The sequence below is a fragment of the Myxocyprinus asiaticus genome, chromosome 31 (genome assembly GCF_019703515.2).
Source record: "Myxocyprinus asiaticus isolate MX2 ecotype Aquarium Trade chromosome 31, UBuf_Myxa_2, whole genome shotgun sequence".
Lineage (NCBI taxonomy): Eukaryota > Metazoa > Chordata > Actinopteri > Cypriniformes > Catostomidae > Myxocyprinus > Myxocyprinus asiaticus.
The window spans coordinates 40,444,038-40,471,740 of NC_059374.1; the positions used below are offsets into that span (position 1 = coordinate 40,444,038).

General features: G+C 36.7%; 1 protein-coding gene across 1 annotated transcript; it reads left to right on the forward strand.

Annotated features, from left to right (window-relative positions):
- The first annotated feature begins 830 nt into the window (after positions 1-830).
- Positions 831-27,301, forward strand: LOC127421868 (calpain-9-like). The gene is made up of 20 exons (XM_051665053.1): positions 831-1,171; positions 4,360-4,429; positions 6,440-6,558; positions 6,659-6,792; positions 7,156-7,327; positions 9,183-9,254; positions 11,523-11,614; positions 11,728-11,802; positions 11,925-12,064; positions 16,031-16,173; positions 16,505-16,710; positions 17,814-17,862; positions 18,001-18,075; positions 20,999-21,056; positions 21,243-21,307; positions 21,618-21,686; positions 23,142-23,220; positions 24,500-24,616; positions 26,745-26,803; positions 27,024-27,301. Exons 1-20 carry the CDS (start codon positions 986-988, stop codon positions 27,048-27,050), a joined length of 2,007 nt encoding a protein of 668 aa, XP_051521013.1. The 5' UTR covers positions 831-985; the 3' UTR covers positions 27,051-27,301.
- Positions 27,302-27,703: the final 402 nt, after the last annotated feature.

Here is a 27,703-nt window from a genome sequence, read left to right on the forward strand (position 1 = left end):
AACATTAACTGAAGCTCCTGACCCGTATCTGCTGATTTTATGCACTGCACTGCTGCCACACAATTAGCTAATTAGATAATCACATGGATAGTGTACAGGTGTACCTAATGTAAAAAAGTGGTTGATGAGTGCATATATTTATATACTGTAACTAGAAATAAGTGAAGCAAACTTTAATTTGAATGTACATTAATAATGCTTGTTAAAGCTTTTAATGAAAGTTATTATAAAGTGTTTTTGGATGATAAGAAGTATGATGTTTAAGAACTCCAATTATTTGTTTCTGCCACTAAAAAAGAAAAAGAAAAAAAGAAGCAAAGGAAATTTGCCATGTGCATTTTCACAAACTATTTCCTAGTCAACTAGGCAGATTTTTCTCCATGATACTTCTAGGACTACCATTTTGTTGATGGGTTCGACAGCTGTGTAGTATGGGAAGAAAGGGTCTTGGAAATTTGTTTCATCTGAGAGAAAACCGTTACATTTTCAATTATTTTTATCAAGACAGTCAATGTGGTTTTACTGTATAATATTTTTATATTATGATTTTTATAAGTTAACATATGAATCACGTTTAACATTGTGCAACAGTCTACTTGCTGATCAAGTTCTTTGCACAAAAGTCACAACACAATACACATTACAGATCTGACCTTTTACATGACAGTACTTATTGTGTACAGTATTGTGAGTTTGCTGAAGGATGATAACTTTGTGTGTGTACAGTCGAGCACAGAGGTGAGTTTGGCTTTGATAGCTGATGGGAGGAGCTGCTGAAAGGTAAGTGAGTATATTTAAGACCTACATAACACTCACTTTACTACAGACTGACGACTTGTTGGTATGTTTAACATTTGGCATAACTCAAATCGTGTATTTGTGCATTCAGACACACTCTGTTACTTCTGCATTCAGAGATTTAAAAGGTTAAAAGTCGTGCGCAATCAGACAAGCCCCGAGGCAGCAGGCTTTTACGCACAACACCATGTCCAGCACAAAGAAACAATTGAGTACCGACTCATCTGATTCAGACCCTTGGGATCATCTGGGAAGCCCGACACTGTGGTCTCCCACCTCCGGGATTCCGCTGCAGGATGGACTCTACGTGGACGTGGCATTTCCCATGCAGACTATGGAGAGTCCTACCAACGTGGAGTGGAAACGACCCAAGGTGAGCCCAAGTTACATCAGCCATCCAATAAAAGCTAATGTACAGGATATGTGTGTTTTCTTGATGTGTCACTGTTTTATGTGTATGTTAAAGAAAACTTCCTGGGCTTTACTCTTATTCCAAATGTTTGTGGGTGTGAATTGGTTTCGAAACTTTTTGATGTTGATGATCCCCAGATATTATTATATCCTTGCAAAGGACATCCTTCCTAAAATACAAAGACAGAAATATATTTTCTTGTATAAAGACTAATTTATTAAGACTGAGAAAAATTGTACATTTATAAAGACAACATGTTGTTTGCAATATTAAACAAATATATATCTCATTGTCCAAAGCCAAAAGCTATTATATGGAAAATATTAAATACATTTGCATTAATGTGACAGCATATATATTTTCTGCCCATATTAAGAATAATGTTACATGTATAAACCTAAAAAAACTGCATTTTCAATTCAACAGAAATTCAGAATGCAGAATGAAACAGTAATAGTTGTCAAATATTTAAATAAAGATAGCACAAGCACACTTTTCAAGCAAAACATTTCATAAAAAGAAGATTATTGGCTTATAAATGATAAAACAATATGCTATAATGTTAAAATCAAGACAAAAAAAATTGGAATAGTCTTGCATGTGGTTACTGAATTGACTTCTACTAAAAATCAGCTTGATACCAGTATATTAAAAGTCATTGCAAAATGGCTCAAAAAAGTGAAATTAGTTCTGACAAGCACCATTTGTTTGCAGATGTCTCTTGTATTTATTTTAGTGATATAATGCAATTGGGTTTCAAACTTTTTGATGCCCATGAACCCCAGATATGATGATCCACTTGTGAGGGATGAAAAAATACAAAGGCAGTAATATATTTTCATTTATATGCCCAATTACGTATACTGAGTGAGATAGAAAAGTAGTAAGTGTGACATTATAAAGACAAAATGTTGTTTACAAAACTAAATGATTGGATTTTATATTGTCATTGTACTTAAGTAAAAATAAATGTATCTGGAAAATATTTTACAACCTAAATTTTGTCTACCTTCTATTACTGTTAGATATATAAACCTGAATGAAAACATTTTCAATTCAATTGAAATCCATTTAGAAAACAGAAACAGTAATAGTTTTCACGGACCCCCTAGCACCCCCTTTGCGGCCCCTGTGGGTCCCTGGACCCCAGTTTGAAAACCACAGATCTAATGCAATGACATGTGACCTATATGCCCAAACACTTATGGGGTCACTATAATACAATATCAAGTCAAGTCATTTTTATTTGTATAGCACTTTTCACAACACACGTCGTTTCAAAGCAGCTTTACAGAAAATCATGCATTAACAAAAAATGAAACTCTAATATCTATAAAGTCTTAAGAGTCATTATTGTGTAGTTTGATTAAATATAATTGTAAATTTTGCATAAAAATAAATAATTAAATCGTAATTGTATTTAGAACCCCAGTGAGCAAGCCGAAGGCGACTGTGGCAAGGAACACAAAACTCCTTAAGATGTTGGTTAATGGAGAAAAATAACCTTGGGAGAAACCAGGCTCACTGTGGGGGCCAGTTCCCCTCTGACTAAACAGCATGAATATAATGCCAATATTAGTTATTTATGTGCAGAGCAAGTCATGGTTTAAAATTATTAAACTAAGTAAGTGTTAAGGGCCAGTGTTTAAACAAAGATTTAGTATGAACTGTAAGATTTATGACTAATGTCTAAGAATTTACATTCTTATTTAACAGCGTAAGTGCAAACAGATGCATGTAATATAATATAATGTTACATTTTCAACATACAGTATACTGTAACTATATAAAATGTCTAATGCACTGAACATTATAATGATATAAAAAAATGTAAATGCTCTTATACTTTAAGAAAGGTATAGGATTTGCAGGTACTGTAATTAAATTTTCATTTAGCAGACACTTTAAAGCTTCTTACAGCACACTTATTACAGGTTTATTTCACCTTGAGCAACCTATCAAGTCAAGTGTCTTGATCAAAGGAACAATTATACGAGTTTATACTGAATGGATCAGCACTTTGTGGGGTTCTAATCCGCAACCTTTTGAATTTTAGCCCAGATCTTTAAGCATTATGCAACACCACCCCATATAAAGTCAAGATTCATGAAAATGAGGGGGTGTTTGTTGTTGTTTGAAATGTCATGAGAGATTACATTCAGTCAGGAAGTGCCCAGACAGGTAGGCTTAATTCTGGTGTGCAGCTGCGCCACACACTCACTGCCTTTAGGAAGAAATTGTTTTAAAATGAAATGTTGGAAATGATGTTCCTCAACTGTAATGTTTAAATTTCTGGTCATCATCTTACACTCTAAAAAGCTTCTTCAGTGGGTCTTTTTGGGATAACACAGAACCTTCTTCTTATCAAAAACAAAACAAAACAAAAAAAACACTTTTGCCTGCATAGGGTCTTGAGTTGGTGAAAAGTTCTTTATATTGCATTATAAGTTCTAGATGGTTTTCTATAGAACAAAAGTATTAAAATTTCTCTAAATGTCCTTCATGTCATTCCAAACATGTATGACTTCAGTGGAACACAAAATGGGATGTTAGGCAGAATGTTTAAGCTGCTCTTTTCCATACAGTGAAAGTGAACGAGGATTGGGGCAGTTGAGCTTCAAAACCTGAGCTCCCTAAAGTCATAAACGTAGTCCTTACTACTTATATTATATTCCAAGTCTTCTAAATTCACATGATAGCTTTGTGTGAGAAAGACCAAATATTTAAGTAGTCATTCACTGAAAAATGTTCACACTTGTTTTTGTACAAAGCAGTGCAGTAAGACGCAGATTATCAGTGAATGATGATTTAAATTTCAGTCTATTCCTCACATAAAGCTATTGTATGGCTTCAGAAGAGTTTGAATATAGTCTTAAGATACTTTCTTGGTGTTTTTGCACTCGATTTGACCTAGATTTCTTTTTATGGAAAAAAAAAAAGTAAAAAGGTCATTCTGCTGAACATTTCACCTTTTATGCTCTACGGAAGAAAGAAAGTCATTGGTTTGGAATGACATGAAGGTGGCTATGATTTTCATTTCACTTTTAAATGAGTCCCTGATTTAAAACAACTCTCTCTCTCTCTCTCTCTCTCTCTCTCTCTCTCTCTCTCTCTCTCTCTCTCTGGTTTTCTCCATCTCTCTTTTCCAGGAGATCTGTCCATTTCCTCAGTTCATCGTTGATGGAGCCACTCGTATGGACATCTGCCAGGGAGTTTTGAGTGAGATTTGGTTACTGAACAATTTAACCAATAAGAATTCACAATAAGCAAAATACAGGTGCTGCAGGTTTTTGCAGGTTCTCATATGACATGCTGTTAGTGGTTTAATAGCTGTGGTTTCAAATAGCAGTGAAGTAAAGAAGAGTAAACTTCTCTTAACATTTACAAGTAGGATTATCAATCATAGTAGTGTTTCCTTACTGGTTTTGCTTAAGGACTTCAGATTTTACATTGAACATCAAGTGGCAACCCAACACAGTACCAATATTGTCTAAATTCAAAAGTAAACAAAAATGTTTCTGTAGCTAATCAGACACTGAAATGTACGAATACTACCATGAACTACATAGGCCCAACAATATGCAAAATTCTTAACATGACATAGACTAAATAGTTTATATAAATACATACAGTAGATTGTTTGGTTTCTTGATCGGCAGCCAATAATTTAAAGCGCAAAAAACTTTTAAATGTCTTTTTCCGATTATAAGGTAAGCATTTTATTATTAGCATTTAGCATTGTTTTTCCCTGCTGTTCGCGACCCTAACTATGGAAGGCGGATCCCGCCACAAAATAAAAAAAATAAAAGAGGTAGTTTTGACTTTATATGCGAGTTTATATCATGCAATTGCGACTTTTTTATAACTCGCAATTGCAAGAATGATATCACAATTGTGAGAAGTCGAAATTGCGACATTTAAAGTCGCAATTGCATTATATAAACTTGCATATAAAGACTATAAAACCTTGCAATTGTGAGTTTATATAACGCATTTGTGACTTTATTTCTGACAATTGCTAGATATAAAGTTGCAATTGCGTGATATAAGCTAAATTGCAAGTTCATATCTCGTAATTACAAGAAGTCACGGTTGCAAGAAATAAGTTACAATTGCGAGAAATAGTCAAAATTACGAAATGTAAAGTCGCAATTCCGTGATATATACTTGCATGTACTGTAAAGTCTATAAAACCTTGCAATTGCGATTTTATATCTCACAATTCAACTATTTCTTACAATTGCTACATATAAAGTCGCAGTTGTGCGATATATACTAAATTGCAATTTCATATCTCGTAATTAAGAGAAGTCACAATTGCGAAAAATTAAGTCGAAATTGCTAAATGTAGTCGCAATTGCTTGATATAAACTTGCATATAAACTCTATAAAACCTTGCAATTGTGACTTTCTATCAGTTGTGACTTTTGCAATTCAACTTTATTTCTTACAAATGAGAGAGATAAACAAAATTGCAAGTTCATATCTCGTAATCACGAGAAGTTGCAATTGCAAGAAATAAAGTGGTAATTGCAAAATATAAAGTCTTAATCGCGTGATATATAAAGTTTATATAACTTTACAATTGTGACTTTATATCTCGCAGTTTAACTTTATTTCTTACATTTGCGAGAGATAAAGTCGCAATTGTTTGATATAAACAAAATTGCATGTTCATATCTCGTAATTATGAGAAGTTGCAATTGCAAAAAAAGTCACGTTTACGAGAAATAGTCATTATTGCGAAATATAAAGTTGCAATTGCATGATATAAACACGCATATAAAGTCTATATAACTTCGCAATTGTGACCTTATATCTTGCAATTCAACTTTATTTCTCACAATTTCTAGATATAAAGTTGAAATTTCATGATATAAACTTAATTGCGAGTTCATATCTAGTAATTACGAGAAGTCACAGTTGCAAAAAATAGTCACTATTGCGAAAAATAAAGTTGCAATTGCGTGATATAAATACACATTTAAAGTCTATAAAACCTTGCAAATGTGACTTTATATTTCGCAATTTTGTGATATAAGCTAAATTTCGGGTTTATATCTTATAATTATGATAAGTAGTGAAATTGTGAGATATGATATCAGAATTAGGCTACCTTTTTTTTATTTTTTATTTTTTTTATTATATGGCGGGATCAAGGCACCACACCTATCAGAACAAACCACTGATTTAAAATACATTTTAACAAGTTTTAATTCTCTCTCTCAGGCGACTGCTGGTTCCTGTCGGCAGTGGCATCTCTCTCGTTGTACCCTTCCCTTATGGATCGTGTCATTCCCTCGGGCCAAAGCTTCCAGCAGGGCTACAATGGCTCTTTCTGTTTTCGGGTAAGTGCCATGTTAAGTGTCAGGTCAGCACAATTTAAAACAGTTATAATAGTTGGTTGTAATAGCGCAATGGTGTCTGTGTCTGTGTCTCTGTCTGTAGTTCTGGCAGTATGGTGAGTGGATTAAGATACGAATCGATGACCGTTTGCCAACTCGTAATGGTCGGCTGATGTATCTGCGCTCTGCAAAAGAAGATGAGTTCTGGAGCGCATTACTAGAGAAAGCTTATGCCAAGTTAGTACAACTTTAACCCAAAAAGTATTTGAAGTGTGTAATTTCTATGCCACTAGCGGCACCAAACAGAATAAAAAAATAAAAATAAAAAAGATTTCAAACAGGTTTCCCCAAACACTCCACTCATCTTTCATTGCTCGGAAAAGTGAGCTTGAAAAGTGGGCTTGTGCTTTCATTCTTTAAAATAAATGCCATTTGGTTGGATATTTTGTTGTCTAATGCAATGACATTTATACATTGTGTGGCTTAAGTGCCCAAATACTTTTTAGTGCCACTCTGCATACACAGAAACAGCTTTTGCTTGTTTTCTGTTATGTACATCATCTTGGCCTCATCTTTTTCTTCTCTCTCTCTCTCTGTCAGGCTGAATGGTGGTTATAACAGCCTGAATATGGGTTTCCCTCACGAGGCGATGGCGGACATGACTGGTGGCATTACGGAGGTCTTCATGGTGTCGTCTCTTCCTCAGGCACTGGGCTCATTCCTGCAACCCCTGCTGCAGAAAGGAGCACTCATAAATTGTGGCAACTCTCAGGTTTTTTCCCTTTAAAAAACATAACTGCATGCAAGAAAATTGCAGGAATACCGAGTCCAAATTACCACACTTGTACTGCAGTACTGAAAACTGCAGGAATACTGCGTCCAAATTACACACTTGTACTGCAGTACTGAAAACTGCAGGAATACTGCGTCCAAATTCCCACACTTGTACTGCAGTACTGAAAACTGCAGGAATACTGCGTCCAAATTACCACACTTGTACTGCAGTACTGAAAACTGCAGGAATACTGCGTCCAAATTACACACTTGTACTGCAGTACTGAAAACTGCAGGAATACTGCGTCCAAATTCCCACACTTGTACTGCAGTACTGAAAACTGCAGGAATACTGCGTCCAAATTCCCACACTTGTACTGCAGTACTGAAAACTGCAGGAATACTGAGTCCAAATTACCACACTTGTACTGCAGTACTGAAAACTGCAGAAATACTGCGTCCAAATTACCACACTTGTACTGCAGTACTGAAAACTGCAGGAATACTGCGTCCAAATTACCACACTTGTACTGCAGTACTGAAAACTGCAGGAATACTGCGTCCAAATTACCATACTTGTACTGCAGTACTGAAAACTGCAGGAATACTGCATCCAAATTACCACACTTGTACTGCAGTACTGAAAACTGCAGAAATACTGCGTCCAAATTCCCACACTTGTACTGCAGTACTGAAAACTGCAGGAATACTGCGTCCAAATTACCACACATGTACTGCAGTACTGAAAACTGCAGAAATACTGCATCCAAATTACCACACACGTACTGCAGTACTGAAAACTGCAGGAATACTGCGTCCAAATTCCCACACTTGTACTGCAGTACTGAAAACTGCAGGAATACTGCGTCCAAATTACCACGCTTGTACTGCAGTACTGAAAACTGCAGGAATACTGCGTCCAAATTACCACACTTGTACTGCAGTACTGAAAACTGCAGGAATACTGCGTCCAAATTACCACATTGTACTGCACTACTGAAAACTGCAGGAATACTGCGTTCAAAATTTGACGAAGGTCTTAAATTTTTTGATGCTTGGTCAAACTTGGCGGCAAACTTTTTTGGCCCCAGTTCCCAGATATTCTGCAAAATAAAATCATAAGTATAGAAAAGTATTTTTGAGTTAACTCTACCTTTAAAGCCTTAATGGTCATGTTTCATCTGTTTGCAATGCAAAAACATATTTGAATACTGTATGTATCATCTCACTATGCCCAGTGGAATTTGAATCCGCAACGTCGCCATGACATGTTTAGTCCTCATGAAGCAATCAGGTGTAAAGTTTCTTGCTCAAGGGCACAGTACTAACAATTCATAGATCAACACTTGCAGGTTTGAACCTGCAACCTTTTGGTTAGCAGCACAAATCTTTAATGCCAAGCCAAAACGCATCAAAATGTAGAAATGAACACAATGTTCAGTTCTACACATCAGTGGAACATTATTGGCGTGAAAGTATGCAAATCTTTGTCTTGTGCATTTACTTATATGTTCCGCTTTTCTATGTTGTTTTCTAGGACAGTGGTATTTTTTTGTTACATTATCTACTTTTAACCTACTAGTATCATGTAAAAGTACAGTATATTTATTGTTTTATCATTTGAAATCTAACAAACTTGCTTCTGTGAAATGTTTTGCTTAAAAAGTGTGCATGTGGCATCTTTCTGTAAAACTATCTTTTTACATTTCCTGAAAAAACCGTGAGTGGTGTTCTGCATGTCTTTTGTTGTGTTCTTGGTAACAGGATCTCACCTGTGTTCTAGGAAAGTGACATTTCTTTTGACAGTTGTTGTTTTTTTGAAGGTTACCTATTGTTCTCTCTATTGTGTGTAGGGTCCTCTTGAAAAGAGTAATGAGTTTGGGATTTTGTTCAGGCATGCCTATTCTGTTACAGGACTGGAGACGGTGAGAAACATTTTTTAACCTCATCTGTTTTTCTCTCTGCCTTTCATTTTGTCTGTTTGTGCACTCTCCACCAGATGGCGTCATCAGTTAAAAAATAAAAACAAAAACAAAAAACAGAGTGTGTGTTGATTTAGGTCTTGACAAGTGACATGCCCTCCAGTGTTGGTGAAGCTACTCAAGCTACAAGCTACACATAACTTAGTTGAACTACAGTCAAAAAACATTATACTTGTAGCGATACTACAAGTTTCTAAGATAATTCAATAATATCACCTGATAGTTATATATTTAATTAGGGTGACACACTGACGTGCACAGAACGTGGGCTGTAGGTGCGCAAGCCCCTGCCCCTTTCGTTCACAAATCAAAAGGTGCCCTTTTAAGCAGAGGTGCCTTTAACAGCACAACCCCCCTCCCCATTTCCATGATTCTTTCAGGAAATATTTTAAAGATCATTATGATTCAAACAGATTCATAAATGAATCCTTTAGACTGATTTGTAAACTGTTTCAAATAATCCATTAAAGAATTATCGACTCAAAGAATGATTCTCTGACAATTCAGGCATCAATACGACATGCAAGCATTAAGCCACATCCACAATATTCCAAAGTAAGTGTAATCGAGAGCGTTTTGAAAACGAGCCATTTTTTAATGGAGAAAAACGCTGTTCCATTTTGGAAGAGGGTTTAAACAAAGCAAAATGAATGTGTTTTTAAATGAAAATTTATTAATGTGGCCGTGGTCTACATCTACACAACAACAACACTGTATTTTTATCTCATTAATTATTTTAGACCAGAGAAAACCTAGAAAAATATATTCACTTTAAATCAGCGGATCAGTGAATCATTTATATGTACTAGTTAATTTACATGCACCATCTGAAAGAACCGAATCGGAGTCTCTGGTATTAAATATAAAGGAATTGTTCATTTTAATGGGTCATTTACACAAATTGTCCAAAAGAACCATTTCCCTTTACTTGGCCCATTTTCACAGAGTGTGATGATGTGTTTCCGCCTTACTAAGCAGCGTTAATCTAGAAAACTATTTAGATTTGCAATTTTTTTATTATTTAGTGTAAATTTACAACATTGTACTTTGTATCATATTACCCAGCAAATAAGTTTTAAAAAACAAATTACGACAGCTGCAATGAGGTTTCTAATATAGCTGCTGAGGGAGTCCATTTACTGTTTGTCATAATCCACCGCTTTTGGGAGCTGTGAAAGCGTAATATTAAATTTTTTCTTTTGCTGTTGGAGCAAACGGAAAAACAAAAATATATATTTGTAGTGGTCCCCCATTCACATCTATACAAGTTCACCCTGCTATCATTTACTTCTGCATTTTTTTTTTTTTTTTTACTTTACACCCAGATATGTGAAAAGGGTCCATTGTGAAAATAGTTGAGCTACTGTCACGCTACTGAAAAATCTAGTTAAGTAAGTAGTACTGTTACTACTTTTAGTTAACTACTCCCCAACACTGATGCCCTTAAAAGGATAGTTCAACCAAAAAGGAAAATGATTTCATCATTTACTCACTTTCATGCCATTCCAGGTGTGTATGTCTTTCTTTCTTCTGCTGAACACAAACGAAGATTTTTAGAAGAATATCTGAGCTGACCAGACATTTCAAGCTCTTAAAATCACATAAAGGCTGCATAAAAGTAATCTATATGACTCCAGTGGTTTAATCCATGTCTTCAGAAGCGATATGATAGGTGTGGTTGAGCGACAGATCAATATTTAAGTCATTTTTTACTATAAATCTCCACTTTGACATTCTGAAAGTGAAAGTGGAGATTTATAGTAAAAAAAAGGATTGAAATATTAATCTGTTTCTCAACCAAAGTGATTGCATCACTTCAGAAGACTACATTAAACCACTTAAAGTCGAATGGATTACTTTAATGCTACCTTTATGTGATTTTAAGAGCTTGAAAGGTCTGTCACCATTCACTTGCATTGTATGGACCTACAGAGCTGAGATATTCTTTTAAAAATCTTTGTTCGTGTTGTGCTGAAGAAAGAAAGCCATACAAATATGGGATGGCATGAGGGTGAGTAAATGATGAGAGATTTTTCATTTTTGACCAAACTATACCTTTAAAAACAGGCCAATGTCTGCCCCACCCCATAGAAATGACTGTGTGAGCGGCGCCCTCTGATGGACATGTGGTCACACTGCACCCTCCAACAGCTAGAAGGGAAACCTAACAAACATCATTAGTGTATTCAGTCAGAGTTTGGTGTGTTTCAGATTAAAACTACGACTGGTCCTGTTGTGCTGGTGCGGATTCAGAACCCATGGGGCAATACTGAGTGGAATGGGCCCTGGAGTGACGAAAAAGGGTATTTATTCTGATTCTGATTCTGATTAATGTACTGTTTGTGTATTGATCAGTGTATGCAGCTAGAGGCTTGTGTATTTATTGGTGTATGTATATGTGTGTGTGTTTGTGTAGGACAGAGTGGCGTATGGTGAGTCCTGAAGAACAGAGACGCGTGCAGAGAGTCCAGCAGGATGATGGGGAATTCTGGTGAGCCTGTTTCCGCTCTTTGCTGATTGGATGATTCATATTCAGACCCTTCTCTGATTGGTTTAGATAGACTGATACTTTTTGCTGATTGGTTTCTCTCTCTCTCTCTCTCTTCTCATCAGGATGGCACTGTCTGACTTCCGGCAGAACTTTGATACGATGGAGGTGTGTCACCTCAGTGATGACACGTTGAATGAGGGCAGAGCTATAAAGCGACCATGGCAATGCACAACGCATCATGGAAAATGGATCCCTCCCCATGGTACATGACTATACTTGTCCTCGTATACACATGCACAGGGTTGAGAGGGTTACTTTTAAAATGTATTCCACTACAGATTACAGAATACATGCTGTAAAATGTCATTTGTAAAGTATTCCGTTAGATTACTCAAGGTCAGTAATGTAACCTAAATACTTTGGATTACTTCAGCACTGGTATATTTTTTTCACTTGTTAATAACAAGCTAATAACAAGTGAAAACAAATCTGCCAGTACGGTAAAATAAAAAAGCCTAAATGACTTATGCAGTGTTGCTTCTGAAACAAGATAAAGCAAAGGATTTTTTAATATTTTTACAGAAAAACAATAAAAAAATTATCTTCAAGGATAGGATTTTTGCCCTAATATCAAAGGTCTTACTAGAGAGGAAAAAATGATGAACTAACATGGATTTTCTTGATAAACAAATATGATTGAGCCTGGTAACAGGTGCATGTAAAATAGCTAGAAATAGCATTTTAGCTTAGCATAAAGCTGACAATTTACACAAGGTTTATTTCTATTTCTGCTGCTCCAAACGTACTCTATCTGCTTGTATGAATGTAACACATCATAAGAAAGCATTTCACTGCTGTTCAAACGCTCTTTGGATCGCATCATTTATATGGATAAATATTTTCCAACTGAATAGACTAAATATGAAATGAAACAAATGACAATAAAATGCAAAGTAATCTCTTTTTTTTTTCTCCCCTTTTCTCCCCAATTTGGAATGCCCAATTCCCAATGCGCTCTTAGTCCTCGTGGTGGCATAGTGACTCACCTCAGTCCGGGTGGTGGAGGACGAATCTCAGTTGCCTCCACGTCTGAGACCGTCAATCCGCATCTTATCACGTGGCTTGTTGAGCGCGTTACCACGGAGACCTAGCACGTGTGGAGGCTTCACGCTATTCTCCGTGGCATCCACGCACAACTCACCACGTGCCCCACCGAGAACAAACCACATTATAGCGACCACGAGGAGTTTACCCCATGTGACTCTACCCTCCCTAGCAACTGGGCCAATTTGGTTGCTTAGGAGACCAGGCTTGAGTCACTCAGCACACCCTAGATTCGAACTCGCTACTCCAGGGGTGGTAGACAGTGTCAATACTCACTGAGCTACCCAGGCCCCACAAAAGTAATCTCTTAAGTAATCAAAATACTTTTTGAATGTAACTGTATTCTGATTATCAACAATTTAAATTGTAACTGTAATGGAATACAGTTACTCTTATTTTGTATTTTAAATATGTAATCCCGTTACATATATTCCATTACTTCCCAACTCTGCACATGCAGTGACAAACACATATATGAAGGAGAGACTGGGGCTATAAACTTTTAAGTGAATAATTCTTAAGGTAGGTTTTATTTTTGAAAGTCAGTTTTTCTGTGAAGCCTCATACCTTGAAGTCCTGGCTACAAAAATGTTACTGAACATGTTCACCTTTTGTGACAACATGCCCCAAAAGCAGGGCCAAGTTAGATAGACAGACAGACAGAGAGTCAGACAGAGAGACAGACAGACAGACAGACAGACAAACAGACAGATAGATAGATTGCTACGCCTGGATAGATAGATAGATAGATAGATAGACAGACAGACGGACGGACGGACATATGGATGGACAGACAGACAGACAGATAGATAGATAGATAGATAGATAGATAGATAGATAGATTGCCAAGCCTGGATAGATAGATAGATAGATAGATAGACGGACAGACGGACGGAAAGATAGATAGATTGTCAAGCCTGGATGGATAGATAGATAGATAGATAGATAGATAGATAGACAGACAGACAGATGGACGGACGGACGGACGGACGGACAGATAGATAGATTGCCAAGCCTGGATAGATAGATAGATAGACGGACGGATGGACGGACAGATAGATAGATAGATAGATAGATAGATAGATAGATAGATTGCCAAGCCTGGATAGATAGATAGATAGATAGATAGACGGACAGACAGACGGAAAGATAGATAGATTGTCAAGCCTGGATGGATAGATAGATAGATAGATAGATAGACAGACAGACAGATGGACGGACGGACGGACGGACGGACAGATAGATAGATTGCCAAGCCTGGATAGATAGATAGATAGATAGATAGATAGACAGACAGACAGATGGACGGACGGACGGACGGACGGACAGATAGATAGATTGCCAAGCCTGGATAGATAGATAGATAGATACATAGGTAGATAGATAGATAGATAGATAGATAGATAGATTGCCAAGCCTGGATAGATAGATAGATAGATAGATAGGTAGATAGATAGATAGATAGATAGATAGATAGATTGCCAAGCCTGGATAGATAGATAGATAGATAGATAGATAGATAGATAGATAGATAGATAGATAGATTGCCAAGCCTGGATAGATAGATAGATAGATAGATAGATAGATAGATAGATAGATAGATAGATTGCCAAGCCTGGATAGATAGATAGATAGATAGATAGATAGATAGATAGATAGATAGACGGACAGACGGACGGACAGATAGACAGATTGTCAAGCCTGGATAGATAGATACATAGATAGATAGATAGATAGATAGATAGATAGATAGATAGATAGATAGATAGATAGACGGACAGACGGACGGACAGATAGATAGATTGTCAAGCCTGGATAGATAGATACATAGATAGATAGATAGATAGATAGATAGATAGATAGATAGACGGACAGACGGACGGACAGATAGATAGATTGTCAAGCCTGGATAGATAGATACATAGATAGATAGATAGATAGATAGATAGACGGACAGACGGACGGACAGATAGATAGATTGTCAAGCCTGGATAGATAGATAGATAGATAGATAGATAGATAGATAGATAGATAGATAGATAGATAGATAGATAGATGGATGGACGGACGGACAGATAGATAGACTGTCAAGCCTGGATAGATGGATACATAGATACATAAATAGATAGATAGATAGATAGATAGATAGATAGATAGATAGATAGATAGATAGATAGATAGATAGATAGATAGATTGATAGATAGATAGATAGATAGATTGCCAAGCCTGGATAGATAGATAGATAGATAGATAGATAGATAGACGGACAGACGGACGGACAGATAGATAGATTGCCAAGCCTGGATAGATAGATAGATAGATAGATAGATAGATAGATAGATAGATAGACAGACGGACAGACATATGGACGGACAAACAGACAGACAGATAGATAGATAGATAGATAGATAGATAGATAGATAGATAGATAGATAGATAGATTGCCAAGCCTGGATAGATAGATAGATAGATAGATAGATAGATAGATAGATAGATAGATAGATAGATAGATAGATAGACGGACAGACGGACGGACAGATAGACAGATTGTCAAGCCTGGATAGATAGATAGATAGATAGATAGATAGATAGATAGATAGATAGATAGATAGATAGATAGATGGATGGACGGACGGACGGACAGATAGATAGATTGTCAAGCCTGGATAGATGGATACATAGATACATAAATAGATAGATAGATAGATAGATAGATAGATAGATTGCCAAGCCTGGATAGATAGATAGATAGATAGATAGATAGATAGATAGATAGACGGATGGACGGACAGATGGACAGATAGATAGATTGTCATGCCTGGATAGATGGATACATAGATACATAGATACATAGATAGATAGATAGATAGATAGATAGACAGACAGACGGACGGACGGACGGACGGACAGATAGATAGATTGCCAAGCCTGGATAGATAGATACATAGATAGATACAGATAGATAGATAGATAGATAGATAGATAGATAGATAGACGGACGGACAGATGGATAGTCAAGCCAGCATAATGAAAAAAACGTTTAAAACATCACAACATTGTTTTGGCAAACAAATATTGTTGTTACTAAATTCTATACATTTTAACATTTGTGTGTGTGTGTAGGGCCACCTCAGTTTAATCTGACCCTTTTGGAGGAGGACGATGACCCCAGTGACTCTGAGCAAACATGCTTGTTCCTGTTGGCGCTCATGCAGAAACATTCGCGTCAGAGGGGAATACTGCCTGTAGCTTTACAGATATTCAAGGTAACTCACTTACACGTGTGTGCACTGTTTAAACTTTTTTCCAGGTAACTATTCATGTGCCAACAGGTAAATTAACCAGTTTTATTTGAGTTTAGAAATATTATTTAATGTTACTGAATCATCCTGACAACATTAGGTTACACCAATTAAAGACATTTTAAAGGTAAGATTAGGCAGAAATAGCTCCCTAAAGTGATAGTTCACCAAAAAAAAAAAAAAATCTGTCATCATTTACTCACCCTTATGTTGTTCCAAAAAAATGTATTTGGCACAAAAACATTGAATAGGACTGATGCTTCTGCTGTTAACTCCACCTTGTGTGTGTGATCAGGCCCAATCGGAGCATGATTTCCTGTCCCCGCGGGATCTTTCTCAGTTCAGTCCTGTGCTCAACATTGGTTACGTCCCGCGGCGAGAGCTGGTGATGCGCGGTCGCCTGGCACCAGGTCATTACATCATCATTCCCACCACATCAGAGACCAGCCAGGCAAGAGAATTTCTCCTGAGAGTTCTGACAGAGAAAGGCAACAACTCCATGTAAGTGACAAAAATCAATAATGAGATCTCAGTTGTTTCATCTAAACAGCAATGAGATAAAATGGAGAGCAAATGGGGGGGAAAGTCTTTAAATGTCTTAAACTGTGCTCAGATATGCCAGTATAAAGTCTGCAATTGAAAGTCAGAGAAAGTCTCATCAAATTCTTCTTTGACCAAATTATCTGTCCACATAAATGTTTAACTTACTGTCTGTCAACAACAAGGAAAAACATCTGAAACAAATGTAATACTTGAATTAAACATGACTAAGATCTCCAATAAATCTCTTGAGATGTGAAAGAGCAACCCCTCTTAGAAACTATACGATAAAAGTCCAGAAACTGGTGCATGTTAATCACTGATTGCTATTAGTGAGACCATGTGTTTATTTCCAGATGATATATGAATCTAAAGCCAGTTTTGCTAATTACTCCTTAATTGTAAAATCTAAGTGAAAAGTCTCAAAAATTTTGATTTGTCTGAAAGTAAAAAAAATAACTGAAGGTCGGGGCCTGGGTTGCTCAGCGAGTATTGACGCTGACTATCACCCCTGGAGTCACGAGTTCGAATCCAGGGTGTGCTGAGTGACTCCAGCCAGGTCTCCTAAGCATCCAAATTGGCCTGGTTGCTAGGGAGGGTAGAGCCACATGGGGTAACCTCCTCGTGGTCGCTATTAGTGGTTCTCGCTCTCAATGGGGCGCGTGGTAAGTTGTGCGTGGATCACAGAGAGTAGCATGAGCCTCCACATGCTGTGAGTCTCCGCGGTGTCGTGTACAGCGAGCCACGTGATAAGATGCACGGATTGACTATCTCAAAAGTGGAGGCAACGAAACTTGTCCTCCGCCACCCGGATTGAGGTGGGTAAGTAGTAAGTAGTGGGAATTAGGCATTCCAAATTGGGGAGAAAAAAGGGGGATAAAAAAAAAAACTGAGGGTCTGAAGGTTATTTAGGCCTTATTTAGTTTAAGCAGAGATTGCAAAGTTTGATGGGAATCTAGACATTTAAAAAAAAAAAAGAAAAAAAAAGTGTGTTCAATAACATTATTTTGGCAAGACATCATAATGAACCCTTTTGCGCTAAATATTTGTGTTTCTGTGTGTAGATGCAAACCTGTTGAGGGACCTGCGGTAGATGCAAACACACCTATAGCGGTAAAACCTATGGATAAGACATTTATCTAGTTTCACTGCTTAAATCATTTATTCTTTTCACAAGGACCATTTAATTGCTCATTTTTAATAATTTATGCATGTGTTTGTGTGTGTGTGTGTGTGTGTGTGTGCATATAGCCGCTGTCTCCACGTCTCCCAGGACTCCCGTCCACAAATGAGGCTAAAGATCTCTTCTTTAAACACTGCACCAAGGTAAAATACAGTTTATATACAGATTTTATGTTGCCATTTGTGCATATAAAACCCAAATCTCATTCTCATTATTTTAATTCAGAAAAATAACCTAATTCATATTATTTCTTATTATTGTAATGCAATATACAGGTGCATCTCAATAAATTAGAATGTCGTGGAAAAGTTAATTTATTTCAGTAATTCATCTCAAATTGTGAAACTCGTGTATTAAATAAATTCAATGCACACAGACTGAAGTAGTTTAAGTCTTTGGTTCTTTTAATTGTGATGATTTTGGCTCACATTTAACAAAAACCCACCAATTCACTATCTCAAAAAATTAGAATACATCATAAGACCAATAAAAAAAACATTTTTAGTGAATTGTTGGCCTTCTGGAAAGTATGTTCATTTACTGTATATGTACTCAATACTTGGTAGGGGCTCCTTTTGCTTTAATTACTGCCTCAATTCGGCGTGGCATGGAGGTGATCAGTTTGTGGCACTGCTGAGGTGGTATGGAAGCCCAGGTTTCTTTGACAGTGGCCTTCAGCTCATCTGCATTTTTTGGTCTCTTGTTTCTCATTTTCCTCTTGACAATACCCCATAGATTCTCTATGGGGTTCAGGTCTGGTGAGTTTGCTGGCCAGTCAAGCACACCAACACCATGGTCATTTAACCAACTTTTGGTGCTTTTGGCAGTGTGGGCAGGTGCCAAATCCTGCTGGAAAATGAAATCAGCATCTTTAAAAAGCTGGTCAGCAGAAGGAAGCATGAAGTGCTCCAAAATTTCTTGGTAAACAGGTGCAGTGACTTTGGTTTTCAAAAACACAATGGACCAACACCAGCAGATGACATTGCACCCCAAATCATCACAGACTGTGGAAACTTAACACTGGACTTCAAGCAACTTGGGCTATGAGCTTCTCCACCCTTCCTCCAGACTCTAGGACCTTGGTTTCCAAATGAAATACAAAACTTGCTCTCATCTGAAAAGAGGACTTTGGACCACTGGGCAACAGTCCAGTTCTTCTCCTTAGTCCAGGTAAGACGCCTCTGACGTTGTCTGTGGTTCAGGAGTGGCTTAACAAGAGGAATACGACAACTGTAGCCAAATTCCTTGACACGTCTGTGTGTGGTGGCTCTTGATGCCTTGACCCCAGCCTCAGTCCATTCCTTGTGAAGTTCACCCAAATTCTTGAATCGATTTTGCTTGACAATCTTAAGGCTGCGGTTCTCTCGGTTGGTTGTGCATCTTTTTCTTCCACACTTTTTCCTTCCACTCAACTTTCTGTTAACATGCTTGGATACAGCAATCTGTGAACAGCCAGCTTCTTTGGCAATGAATGTTTGTGGCTTACCCTCCTTGTGAAGGGTGTCAATGATTGTCTTCTGGACAACTGTCAGATCAGCAGTCTTCCCCATGATTGTGTAGCCTAGTGAACCAAACTGAGAGACCATTTTGAAGGCTCAGGAAAACTTTGCAGGTGTTTTGAGCTGATTAGCTGATTGGCATGTCACCATATTCTAATTTTTTGAGATAGTGAATTGGTGGGTTTTTGTTAAATGTGAGCCAAAATCATCACAATTAAAAGAACCAAAGACTTAAACTACTTCAGTCTGTGTTCATTGAATTTATTTAATACACGAGTTTCACAATTTGAGTTGTATTACTGAAATAAATGAACTTTTCCATGACATTCTAATTTATTGAGATGCACCTGTATATATATATATATATATATATATATATATATATATATATATATATATATATATATACACATTATTGAAATTGTTTATGTAGGGGAGACTGGGGCTAGTTGTCACACAGGGAAGTTGTCACAAAGGCTATACCTCAGTAACAATAATATTTGCTGTCAAAAGTCTTATTCCACAAATGTGCTTTTTCTCTAGCAGAAGTTTTGTATGTTGGATGGTGTAAGGGGGTTTAGTGGAAAGGAGGCGGCGAGAACCGGCTTGACAACTTAAATAACAATTTATTAAACAAAAACCCAACCAAAAACACACAACTAAAAACACAGCACAGCTGTCTGTCATTCTCTCTCTCTCAAACTGTCGTCCCCGGCCGCCTTTATCCCTCGCGCGCCCCGTCAGGCTGATTGGGGACCGGGTGTGTCTCATTCCAGCCTGGCCCCGCCCTCCTCGGCTCTACAGATGGTTTTAAAAACCTAGTACAAAATTGTCTTAAATATAGAATTTCTTTTTTAATTCCACCCTAGTAAATTTTCACTATCATAATATTTTTGTTATAGCTCTAAATACAAACGTACATAATCAAACCACACTGTCATACATTAAGTCAAAGGTCATATGTTACATTATGAAGGTACATATTTACCAAAAGGTTTAAATGTATTCTTAGGACATTTTTTTTTCATGAATGTCAGTACGGGACATGTTTATCGGGGCAGGTTTTCACATGTGTTCATAAGTAACAACTGGCAAATATGTTGGCCAAAACAATTTTAAGATATTTTTGTATGTTATGTTTTTTTTTGCCTCATAATTGCTTTTCTTTTACAGTCAGCCTGTATAATAGGTTGTTTTATGCAGATTTCGATTTAAAGAGAGCTGTAGATTTTGTTTTGGTGGCTGTGATGGTCGGGTCACGTTCTCCCCTCACCCACCAATGTTAACATGAAACCTACACCGCTGGTTAAATGGCAGATTTTATTGTACAACTTGCCCCATATAGTGTGACAGCATGCCTTGCTATTGGGGCAAGTTGTCACAAAAGATCAATGTGTGTTTAAATTTTGTCCTGCGCAAAAATGTTAAAAATGTATGTTGTTATGCAAAAAGACTTTCAAAAATAAATTAGAGTATAAAGTGAAAACTAGCCCCAGTCTTCTATATGTATATACTTTATGTATGTACTTGTATATGTACTTATGGTTTGTATATGTGTTGTTTGTAGGGGTCTTGCAAGCCACTGGACCTGTATAACCTGCTGACAGAAGCCATAGCAAAAGGAGGTGAGAAGATGTCTGTGTTCAAAATATATTCGGTAGATTATAATTAATCATCAGGTTATGATGCAGTTATAATGCGGTTTTTACTCAGTTCCTTTATTTGTTCTGTAAGCAGAACCGAAAACCACGGAAAGTGATGCAGTAACCAGTAAAGTATTAAATTAAATCATATTGTTTCTGTTCGGCCAGTCTTTGCAGGTAGTGAGAAGAAACTGAGTTTGGAGCACTGCAAGAGCTTTGTGGTGCTCATGGATGTATCCTGGATACTAAATCATGACAAGTGCTAACAAAGTAACTGTTGTTATGTCTGAGATGAAACACGCAGTGTGTTGAAGTCATGTGACAACAGTGTTGCATCCTACTGTATGAAACATTTAGCATTGCATACTACAAAATATTAGTAGGCAGTATACTGTATATGCTAGTATTCCATTCTGAACATTGCTAGTGTCTTATCTCAGTTGCCCTAGGTATGTGTGGTATTTTATGGTCTGTTTGAGCAGAATGTCTAAGTTTGGGTGGAGTGTCATCTCATTGGAATGTCACCTTAACTGCTACAACCAGACACAAGGAATGGGACGCCTCAACTTCACAGAATTCCTGGTCTTGTGGGACAAACTCAGGCGGTGGACAGTGAGGATATTTCTCTGTTTGGAGTATTTGAATGTATATTGTGTGTATTTTACAATGGTGAGAGTTAAACTGTGGGTTTAGCCAGGAAAAATGATTAACAGATGGAAAGACTGATGTACAGTAACTGGATTACAAAACAATTTGGTGTCGTGTGTTGAGTAAACACAAAATTATTGCTTCACCTCCGACCTCAGTCACTGAGCACACACACACACACAGACACACCAATTTCCAATTTCCCCTAGCAAAGTGACGGTGAAAAACAGGTGAAAAAACCACATAAACTTGCATGAGGAGGGACCCAAGCCATTTATCATAAGGTGGGTTTCCATCCATGTATTTTAATGCAAATTTTGGGTTAATGCATTAAAAATGATGAATAGAAACACTAAGATGCGAATACAATTTCCAAAATAAATATAATATGCAAATATATATTTTTACGTATTTATTTTGGAGATTTTATATGTACATACAGTATATATATATACACTCACTGAGCACTTTATTAGGAACACTATGGCCCTAATAAAGTGCCCGACGTGGTCTTCTACTCCTGTAGCCCTTCCGCCTCAAGGTTTGTACACAATTGTACAGAGTGGTTATCTGAGTTACCGTAGCCTTTCTGTCAGCTCGAACCAGTCTGGCCATTCTCCATTGACCTCTCTCATCAACAAGGCGTTTCCGTCCACAGAACTGCCCCTCACTGGATGTTTTTTTTGTTTTTGGCACCATTCGGAGTAAATTCTAGAGACCGTTGTGTGTGAAAATCCCAGGAGATCAGCAGTTACAGAAATACTCAAACCAGCCCATCTGGCACCAACAATTATGCCACGGTTGAAATCACAGAGATCACATTTTTTCACCATTCTGATGGTTGATGTGAACATTAACTGAAGCTCCTCACCCGTATCTGCATGATTTTATGCATTGCACTGCTGCCACACATTGATTAGATAATCGCATGAATAAGTAGATGTACAGGTGTACCTAATAAAGTGCTCAGTGAGTGTGTGTATATATAAATACTGTATATGCATAAAAACATAAAAGTCTTGCTTGAGATGCATACATTTTATAAGGAGACTATTATGTAAACGATTGCTATGATATAAATGATTGCTAGCAAACATGAAGCTTGTCAGAACTTTTTGTCTGTGCACTCTAAACTGCAAGTAATTCTTTACATTTACGAAAAGAGCCACATTGCCTTCAAATTCAATTTTCAATTGCATTTTTTTTTTTTGCGGCAATTTTCCAAGAAGTTCAAAATTGTGTTTGTGATATTCCGATCAATTCTAAATTTGAATGGAAACATAGCAACCCTAGCAACACCCTGACAACTATCGGTGACAATACCCTAGTTTCATGGTGATGACCTTTGCATGGGCAAACACTACTCATTTTAGAGACACATGCTGTAATTTTTTTGCCCTTTTGTCTGTTTTTTTGCAGAGTCTTTTTATGACATTTGACAAAAATAAGAATAAAGTGCTGGAGTATCAAGAAATCTCCCCCGCTCTATCAGAAGCAGGTGAAACCTATGACACACACACACACACACACAATTTACGTGCAAATGCACACATTGACATTACAATTCATTCAGAATTAAAGGAATAGTTCACCTAAAAACAGAAATTCCAGACTGATCTCATGAAAATTACGTGACTCTGGCAACATTTTTACAAAATTAAATTACATTGTTCATTACATTTACCACGGCAGTTCCAGAGTGAAATGTCCACTGTGTGGCGCTAAAAGTTCTCCCAAACAGATGAGGTTTTTAAGCTTAATGCTCTATCGAGTTTTCAATTAACAAAACAGACCTCCCTACCCCAAACTATAAACCTAAACCTAAACGATAGTGTCAGAAAACGCAAATGTGAGATGAAAAACACAATTGCTGAAGCGACAGATCATTCTGTGGTGCTTCTATGACACTTATGGTTCCTGGTGGACTCATGTGCTCTTCAGGACTCGTACCTCAGCCTTTTACATTGCAAGTGCAATGCTTTATCAGTTGAGCTACCATGCAATTTGATCACACTCAAACAAGCTTGTAAATGTAGTTGGTTATGTAATGCAACCGTTAAAATGAGTCATGCGCTATAGTAAAAGTGTTTAGATGTCATAACATTTTGTGATGAACAGGCGAAAAGTAGTGTGTATGAATTGATAATCTGCTGTTTTACTTGTGATTCATGTGAAAGTGAATAAAAGTCATTGTTGTTGTAACGCCTCTAGTGTTCATTTCACCAGGAAGCTGATGTGAAACACACATAGAAATAGTAACATTCTATTCTATGAGACCAGGTTGGAAAATTCTGTCATCATTTACTCACCTGCATGCTGTTCCAAGCCCGTATGACTTTCTGTCGTCCATGGAACACAAAAGAAGATGGTAGACAGTATGTTAGTTTCAGTCACCATTCCCTTTTTTTATTTTTCATACAATGTAAGTGAAGGGTGACTGAGACTGTCATTCTGCCAAACATCTCCTTTTGTGTTCCATGAAAGAAAGAAAGTCATACGGGTTTGGAACAACATTAGGATTTATTTACATATTATATTAAAAATAAAGGACAATTTCAGACAATGATTTGGACACTACTATTAAAGCAGTCTTTCCCACACACATCAGCTTGCATTAACACACCCAGCTGTCAGAATGCGACACAGACGTCTGCTCATTCATGTGTTGTTATCTTCTCACGCGAGTCCAGACACATTGAGAATAATGTTGATAGAGGAGTGTGTATCGGCTTTCAAACTCTGATCTGTTCAATCTGTGCTCGTCTGATTTGGTTTAGGCATACAGGTGGATGGGTTCATACTGCAGCTGATCGGCCTGCGCTACACGGAGCCAGATATGACCGTCAGCTTCCCAGGATTCCTCTTCCTGCTCATGAAACTGGACAGCATGATCCGTAAGAGAACACAAAAACTGAACACACAAATCAAATAGTTATTGCAGAGTTGAATACAGTATAATGGCTTCAAAACATTCAGCCACATTTACGGGAATAGTTCAATCAAAAATTTAAATGATGTCATCATTTACTCACTCCCATGTCTTTCCAAACCTGTAGGATTTTCTTTCTTCCTGGTACACAATAGATGAATTTTTGAAAAATATCCTGGTCGCTCTTTTCCATACAGTATAATAGTTCTGAAATATAAATAAATAAAAAGAAGAACAGACCAAAATGTAAGTTATTATATTGGCTTGAAAAAAACAACATACTGTTTTACTAAATAAACTTATTATTAACTTCTTCTGAGACCAAATTTTTAGACTCTAACTCGTCCTAGAACTTTCAAGCTGCAGTCACCAAACTTTGCACAGACCTTTAGGCTGTTCTGACTCGGGTTGCTATTACTTTTCTAACTGATCGGACTTACAGTTTCCGCACAGAGGGCAATCAAAAATGTAAAAAAATCTAATTGACAATGTAAGTGAAGGGTGACTGACGGAATGACGGAATGTTAATGAATGTCAAAAATTCCAATTTAAACAAACTGACACCAGGCCTTTAATATGCTTTCTCTCTCTCTCTCTCTCTCTCTCTCTCTCTCTCTCTCTCTCTCTTTTTCACTCTTTGACTTTTTCTACCTGTCTTTCTCTCTTTTTTCTTTCTCTCCTGCTTTTTACTATCATCTATCTATCTATATATCTGTCTGTCTGTCTGTCTGTCTGTCTCTCTGTCTGTCTGTCTAACACCTAGGTTCATGCTAAACAAGCTAAATGTTAAAAATGCTAGCAACAAGCTAGCATTGCCTAGCTACATGCTACAACATGCTAGCAACATGCTAGCATTGCCTAGCTACATGCTAAAACATACTAGCAACATGTTACCAGTGCCTATCTACATGTTAAAACATGCTAGTTACACCTAGCAACATGCTAGCAATACAGAAACATGCTAAAACATGCTAGAAACACCTAGCAACATGATAGCAATGTCTAGCCACATACTAAAACATGCTAGCAACATGCTAAAACATACAAGCAACATTCTAGCAACATGTTACAACATACAAGCAACATGCTAGCAACACCTAACTACATGCTAAAACATGCTAGCAACATGCTATAAATACCTAGCAACATTATAAAACATGTTAGCAATGCCTAGCTACATGCTAAAACATGCTAACAATGCCTAGCAATATACTAGCAATACTAATCTATCTATCTGTCTGTCTGTCTGTAAAAAAGCTTTTAAACTTTTTTTTTTTTTTTTTTTTTTTTTTCAGACAAGGTTTTTTCAAGCCAACATAAAGTTTGTCTTCAAACTTAATCTAGATATTCACTGAAAATAATCATCTGGTGGAAGCTTGACAGACCAGTCCCCCATCACTTTCATTATATGGAGGGAAAAAAAAAAAAAATGTAAAAATCACCTTTAGTGCTCCATGGAAAATTGCACTGGGCTGCGTTTCCCAAAATTGACACCAATGGTTTCTATGATCTACTTAGGCTTACGATGCTTTTGGGAAACGCAGCCCAGGTTTGTAACAAAATGAGGGTGAGTAAATGATAACAGAATTAGCAGTTTAGGTGAACTATTCCTTAAAAATATATATAAATTGAATTCAGATTCGACACTTTTGTTGACTTAGTTAACAAATATACTAAAGTTTGAAAAAAAAAAAACATTTGGGGCAAAAAAATAAATAAATATTTGTTTGGTGTGGTGGAATATGACACTGTGGGATGACAGAAATCATTTTCACAACAAATATTGAAATGGTTTGTGTTTATTTGACTCTTTGTTTAGATCATGGTTTTAAACAAGTAGTAATTTTTTATAATGGATTTTCATAGAAAAGCCTAAAACAGTAAAATCTACACATAAAAGCCATTTGTAAAGTACCAAAAATAAATGAATTTCCAATACAGTTTTAATGAGACCTTCATATAAAAACAAGAAAGAAAAAAAAAAAAGAAAAAAAAGCTGAAATTTGTTAGTTTAAAGAAAAATCAACCCCTGAGACATGTAAGTGCCTGAAGTTGAAGAAACTACAGTATGTTTGTGTTTGTTCTTTTTTCAGGGAAGTTTCAGTCCTTTGATGTCACAGGAATGGGAATGATTTCAGTAAACTTTAGACAGGTAAAAGCATAAAACACTTAATATTTCATCTTCCAAACCTCTTTCATGTGTGCATCCTATCTGATCCAACCTTCATAAATATTCCTTACTATCTTAATGCATTATTACTGAGTTATAATATGAATGAAAAATGAACTGATTTATCACATGTAAAAAGTGATTCATTTACTGTGAACAAACAATTATTTATGTATTTTTCCCTCTTCCTATTGATTCATAGTTCCTGCTCATGACCACATACAACTGATTTCAGACCAGCTGCGGATCAGGTTGGAAGGACCCCTGCAGGGAACAACTACATTCTTTTAAAAACAGATACTGTAGTTTTGTTCCTGGATGCTAATTGTTCAATACACATTCCAGATGGGCTAAAATACACATTACACTAACAGATCATGGAGACCAACTATTATTCTTAGTTTATATCAGGGACTATAGCTTCTAGCGGAAGTATGGCACTTAATGTAATTGCCTAATAAAATGACATGCCAATAAAAATGTGTGTCCTTAATGTTTTTATTATGAAGTAACCATTTTATAAAGCAATAAGGCACTCAATGCCCTGCTTTATTGTGAATATATTCACTCCTATGCATTGTGCCTAACAACAACAGTATTTAGTAGTGATGCATTCATAAAATAGCCTTGTACCTTATTGATTAAATATATTACTACATTAAGTCTTCATATAAAATGTAAAAATAATAATAATAAAAAAGGATAACAATTGTATTTACATTTTCCCCTACAAAAAATATTTCTAACTGAACTGACCCTTAAAATTACTTTTATTGGTGTAACCTAGTCAGGTTGATTTAGTCATATTTCATAATATTTTACCACATTCAGCACATTTTTAGGTTACAAAACATTTGAACATAATTTAATTTCAAACTAATT